This window comes from Lottia gigantea, assembly GCF_000327385.1.
Source record: "Lottia gigantea unplaced genomic scaffold LOTGIsca_147, whole genome shotgun sequence".
NCBI lineage: Eukaryota > Metazoa > Mollusca > Gastropoda > Lottiidae > Lottia > Lottia gigantea.
The window spans coordinates 403,152-410,071 of NW_008707746.1; the positions used below are offsets into that span (position 1 = coordinate 403,152).

At 35.3% G+C, this 6,920-nt stretch overlaps 1 protein-coding gene across 1 annotated transcript in view; it reads right to left on the minus strand.

Annotated features, from left to right (window-relative positions):
* LOTGIDRAFT_173039 (hypothetical protein) overlaps positions 1 to 1,583 on the minus strand; it is a gene marked incomplete at both ends in the record, with an annotated part of 4,764 nt that extends 3,181 nt beyond the window's left edge. Inside the window, 2 exons of the mRNA XM_009050228.1 lie at positions 912 to 1,095; positions 1,509 to 1,583. Of these exons, the coding sequence (XP_009048476.1) occupies positions 912 to 1,095; positions 1,509 to 1,583 (259 nt within the window). The remainder of the gene's footprint in view (positions 1 to 911; positions 1,096 to 1,508) is intronic.
* Positions 1,584 to 6,920: the final 5,337 nt, after the last annotated feature.

Consider the following 6,920-nt stretch of genomic DNA (forward strand, 5'->3'; position numbering starts at 1 on the left):
AGAGTGGTAGTAGGAGCTGGGGTGTCCTTATCGCTACATTCAATAACCAAATCATACTCCTGGATCAGACTAAAATTCAACTTCGGTACACCCGAGCCAACAACATAATATACTTTGTATTCTGAAAAGATACGATTATTTAGTGGGCTACATTCACGGGTTTCCTTGTAAAAGTGATACTACGTCTTAGAATTAACATAAAATTTTAACTTGGTCAATAAGAGCCAGTAGATATACCTGGTGTCATAAATAACATAACAGGATCCTTATATAATCCGATAAATCTAAAAAACTTAGTAATTATCCATAAATATGCAATTAACTATTGAAAACGCTTAATATTAAGATTAAGCGTTTTTCAATAATTACTTTGTTTTATGAATTTTCCAATTTTCTAGATTTTACAGGGATTCTGTTGTAACTTTATGACACCAGGTAAGTTCACTGATGAATATATACTCATATTGACCATTTTGAGAACTTAAATTTTATGTTCATTCTAAGACGTAGTATCACTTTAAATCCTATAATTGGTGAAACGAGCACTATATTTTGGCTTAGCCTAGGCCTGCTTATTTTCGCCTAATCACTACCTCGTCAGTTGCAGGCAAATTTCTATATTTCATGGACTTTAGATTTGGGCTTTATGGCGGCAAAGCAATAGAAAAATGAAATGAAATGAATGGAGTTTTACGTCCTACTTTTCTGCACCATGTGGGCTAATGAAGACGGGCAACGCCATGCAGGGTGCGATGAGGGAAATTTTGTCAGGACAGCGGCATGAACCTACTCTTTTTCGATTTTCAACTGTCGAGGGATCTTTAACGTGCACAGCCTGTAGCACACGGGGCCTGGGTTTATTGTCCCATCCGAACGACTAGACGCTTTTTCAAAGCAGCAAAATTACTTACTCGTCTCGCCGTCCTTCTTCCAGACGGTAAAGGGTCCATTAGCCGGAGTCGACGATTTGATGTTACAAACTATTGGATCCGGTGGAACGTCGTTGTCCGTGACAGAAATGGTCTCTAGAACGGTTTCAATTCTTGTATCTTCGGCAATACTTACCTCTGAACTGGAGAAGGCTGCTATAACCGGCTGAAATGTAACGGTTCTTCTGGTTTGTCATCATGATTTATCAAAGGTTAACGATTCACCTAGGTACGGAGCCCCTTCGTTTAAACGAAATATATGATATTATACTTCGTTTAAAAAAATTAATTATTTCGTTAAAACGATATATTTGATAAAAGTATGGAAAATTGCGCCTTAGGTTCTCCTAGGTGATTCCTGATAGGCCTACAGTTTGATATTTTCATTAGTAGAGCAATATTTCTCGGATTATATAAGGATTCTGTTATGTTATTTATGACACCAGGTATATCTACTGGCTCTTATTGGCCAAGTTTAAAATTCTTAAATTTTATGTTAATTCTAAGACGTAGTATCACTTTAAATCAGAAAAAAGTAATTTCTTAGAATCTTAGCCTATATATTATATAAATTCTTACCGGAGAAGCACTAGACGATATTTGTATCAGGCAAACAAGGAATAAAGTTTGTTTCAAAATCCTGGATTTTTCCATCGCAAAATATTCCAATATCAAGATTGGCTACATGTAGCATGCAGACTTTTCGTACAAAATTGACAAAAATTTACACCATGGCCGACTCATTCAGAGTTTTAAGTAAATAAAGGGGAGACGAATTTCTTTAGGCCTATAAAAAAAATCAAATTCTCTCGCCGATTTCAATCCATTAGCAGTTTAAATAAATCGTGAACAGTTCAATAGATCGACTGATTGGGAATAATCGAACTCTATTTGCTAAGTTGAGTCTTCAAAATGTGAATCGATTTCCTTTGTTTGGCGTACAGCTATATTATATGGTCGCCATGGATAGCCTTACGGTTAGCCTTACGGTTACTGATGCGGTTTCGGTAACGTTGACATTTTGCTAATTTGATTACATGTAGTTTATGAAAACGGGGCTGTTGATTTTAGAAATTCCCAACCGGGCATTTTAACACGTAAATTGAAAATGACTGGCAAATACAGATAATTCAACAATCCTTCATCAATTATTCATTATTTTTTCATGGTCATGTGCAATTTTGTTTGCTATATCATGGATGCTGAACGTCTCGAATCCCAGCAGTTCGACGAAAAAATCTGTGTCCACAAACAGTGCTTTCTATCCGCTATCCGATTTCAGCATGTTGTACTAAAGCGATTAAGCGAACGTTTCCCACTACTAACAATGTATTGGATGAAACGAACGGGATGCCGTGACGTCATATACTACTCTTCAATCAAGAAGATAAGAAAAGGGCCTCAGGACGAAAAGGTAAAATTTGACACGTTTCTGATAAAATTTGTTAATTTTCGTTAAGATATCCATTTATATCAAGTCTGAAGCAATAGGTGTAAGTATTTAACACGCCGGAACAAAATAATACCCTAAATTTTGATACTTTTGTTCCTCGTATTGACCAAAGCTGATGGAAACAGTGAAAGTCATGTCACCGGTGGAAAAAAACAATGGCTGCCTACTGGCCACTAAAGTCATTGACCTATAACATGATATGCTAATGGCATGGGGTCTTATTCTGTATTCAGGGAGGACTATTCAGTAATAATTAAATGAAATTTAAGTTATTGTTTCTGTAAAGATAAGATATGAACAGCATTCTCCTAGGATTTTTACAGGTCCATCAAATATAAGAATAAGATTCTAGCACATTTTCACATTTTTGCTTTTTTTCCTATTTACCAGGGTTTGAAGTGACAATGAAGAAATTAATAATTGTACTGTTGCTATGTGCAGTTTGTTTGTGTCAAGCTCTCAAACCTCATGATGTTGATTTAGATGACAATGAGTTTGCTGAATTTGAAGATTTTGAAGATGAAGGTGAGGGTAGTGCCGATGGTTTTCCGCGGAAAACAGATGGAAATCACGGAATTCATGATGCGAAACGGAATTGTCCTTTCCATGCATATTTTAATTTGTTGAAAGTAAAATGGACTATTTTTACTACTAGGCCTACACTACATTCATACGATTAAAAAATGTTTGAAACTGCGAGCGACGTGCAAAGTAAAGAAATTTACAACAGAGTTGAACTTGTTTTGATGTACATTGTTTGATAACGTAATTATTTAACTTTCGGTTTCGAGCGTGTTCGATGTGCTGTTATCTTGCTCTTCAGTGCATAGAATCAGGCCAGCAATAACAAGAGCTGTGTGATTTTCCCATTGAACACTAATATGGTTTTTTTTTCTAAATTCCGATAGGCATATTCATGTTTATTCGACAATTCGACAATGTGAATCTGTGTCTGCATTTAAATGTAAAGTGAAAACTTGGTTGTTTAGTTACTATCATTAACTCACCAATTGAGATCACTGGAGTGCGCCTTGAGAAATTCCACGAGGATTTAATTGCTGCGCAATATAAATATCGTCATTATTATATTAGTATTTTTTATTCCCTGTTAATGGGCTGTCAAAGTTTTACAGACTGCTCAGGTAAATCACATAATTATGTGGCTAGTAGAGAATCCTCCTTTGTTGAAGGGGTTAAGATAGTGTGCTAGGCCTATCCTTAACCAATTTCTTCCATTATCTGTTCACAGAAGAACCAGTAAAACGGGAAGCTGGGGTACCACCAAAAACAGAATCAGTTACTAAAGAAGTTCCCCAGGCTAGCGATCAAGACCAAGAGGAGGTTGAAAATGGTGGAGTAACAGAGGAAGAAGAGGATGATGGGATTGTTGAGGTAATGATTTTAGTAGTAAGCTTATTTTAACTTCAGACTGATTTGAAAAATGCTTAGGCTTATCCCTTTTCAGAGAGTCCACATACACAATGAGAGTTGTTACTGGTTTGTTCATAGGAGTAACTAATTCCTCTTCAGATAGTCGTACCTGTGTCTAATTATTTGCTTGCTAACTACTATTCATATTTAGGAATTTTACAGTATAGCTATGAATTTTTGGAAAATCTGCATTACTTTCAGAGAGTTTACATACCTAATAGTGATTATTTGATACTTTTATTTGAGAAATCAGCATCACTTTTAGCGAGTTTACGTACCTAATAATGATTATTTGATACTTTTATTTGAGAAATCAGCATCACTTTCAGCGAGTTTACATACCTAATAATGATTATTTGATGCTTTTGCATCACTTTCAGCGAGTTTACATACCTAATAATGATTATTTGATACTTTTGCATCACTTTCAGAGAGTTTACATACCTAATAATGATTATTTGATACTTTTGCATCACTTTCAGAGAGTTTACATACCTAATAATGATTATTTGATACTTTTGCATCACTTTCAGCGAGTTTACATACCTAATAATGATTATTTGATACTTTTGCATCACTTTCAGCGAGTTTACATACCTAATAATGATTATTTGATACTTTTGCATCACTTTCAGAGAGTTTACATACCTAATAATGATTATTTGATACTTTTGCATCACTTTCAGCGAGTTTACATACCTAATAATGATTATTTGATACTTTTGCATCACTTTCAGAGAGTTTACATACCTATTAATGATTATTTGATACTTTTGCATCACTTTCAGAGAGTTTACATACCTAATAATGATTATTTGATGCTTTTGCATCACTTTCAGCGAGTTTACATACCTAATAATGATTATTTGATGCTTTTGCATCACTTTCAGAGAGTTTACATACCTAATAATGATTATTTGATGCTTTTGCATCATTTTCAGCAAGTTTACATACCTAATAATGATTATTTGATGCTTTTGCATCACTTTCAGAGAGTTTACATACCTAATAATGATTATTTGATACCTTTATCATATATGGTCAATCTGATTCATGGAATATAATTTCTTCTGTTTCTTGATCGACAAGTATTTTTATCCCAGTCTGATGATGATGAATTTGAACATCTCCAAGATGAAGAAGAATTTGAAGGATTTGATAAAGAACGTGGCAGCACCAAGTCCAAAGGATCTGAAAAACTTCCTGATTTAGAAATCGCTAAAGTTCCACTTCATCTCCGAACCAACTGGGATAGTTTTTACGTTGAAATGCTGATGATAGCTGGATTGGGTGTCTATTTCCTCAATTTTCTGGCTGGCAAGACTAAAAACAGCAAACTGGCCCAGGCCTGGTTGAATTCACATAAAGATTTGTTAGACAGTAATTTCGCTGTCGTTGGTAAGCTAATTTATTGAAAAATAATTTTAATTTTCTTAAGATAATAATGTTACATATGATTCTGGTCTAGGTTGAAATAATACCTTTGGATTGGTTAATAGATAGTTCGTGATGATCGTAGAAGGGATTAAAATTGGTCATGAAGAAATAGACTGTGAGTGTTAAAGATCCTATGATAGTAGGAGCCGCGTTGGCTCAGTGAGTTAGACGCTTGCTTGCTAACCTGAAGGTCCAGGGTTCAATCCCGGCATAGGTGGAGATAATACCTTCAGATTTTTCAACCCGGTTTGCCCCCTGTCAGTGATGCAGGTAAGAGGGGTTGACATGGAAAAAGCGTTTAGTCGTTTGGATGGGACCATAAACCAAGGCCCCGTGTGCTACAGGAGGTGCATGTTAAAGATCCGTCGACAGTTGAAAAATTAGCAGGCTAATGCCGCTGTCCTGGCAAAATTTCCCTCATTGCACCCTGCATGGCGTTGCCCGTCTTCATTAGCCCACATGGTGCAGAAAAGTAGGATGTATAACTCCATTCATTTCATTTCATTTCCAATGATAGTTGATTATTAGGATCTTCAGAATCACTCTTGCAAATTTCCCTGATTGGACACTGCATAATGTCACTCATTATCAGTTCGGAATGAGTCTTTCGGACTATTTCGTTTACTCGCCTCTTACTCAAAAATTAGCATAGATTATTTCCCCTGGTTATGACAACAGAAGTGAACAACTAGGCTCGAGGACGGTCGACAGTTATGGTTTGAATATCGTGGATGACCGCTTGAAACCTTGTATATGCCATATTTGGTCATTTTGACTTTTTGGTACTGTTCGAAAGCTCGTAAAAGCGTGGATCTTGTGATCAAAACCTCGTATTCTTAGCTTGATTGTAAATAACTCAAAAAGCACTAATTAAATAACACGTATATAAACAGTCAGATTTAAAACCTTGTAAAATATATTATTATACGAGGTTCAATGTCCCTTTTTCTGCAGATGAAAATGAAAAACCTTGTATACTGTATTATTATACTAGTTTTTGGTTCAATAGGCCGGAGATCTCAAATTGTTATACAAGGTTTATATTTTCAAAGAATGAAAACCATGTATAGCGGTAAAAAAAATAAAATTTTAACAAAATACGTGTACAGTTTTTTTGCGTTTTTCTTGAAAAGTAATTTAGCGTCATATATCGTTATACGAGGTTTCAAGCGGTCACCCACGATATGACTCTTAGACGATATGTAATTGTATCCATCAACATCGCCTGTATTTTGCAACCTCGTTATAAAATAGTTAGAGGAAAGCATATACCACTTTCTTCTGTTCTGCCATCTAGAACATTATCCTTATCCTTCAATTCAGTATTTTTATACGCCCACAAATAAGATGGGCGTATATTGTAATCACCCTATCGGTGCGTCGGTCCGTTCACATTGGTTCGTGCTCACTCTACAGGCTACAATTCTTTACAGATTCTTTTGATTTTGATTTTGTGTGTCAATGTCATTATGAAGATGATCCCTATCGATTTTCGTGATGATCGGATAATTTTTCACCGAAATATCGTGTCTGACTTGACGTTTCACTCTATTAGCTATATTTAAAAACTTGGTGGAATTTCTCAGCATAAATAACTGGTAGTAAATATATATATCATTGAATTCAAACTATTAAAATTTCTTTAACATGAGAATATTCATACTTTAGTC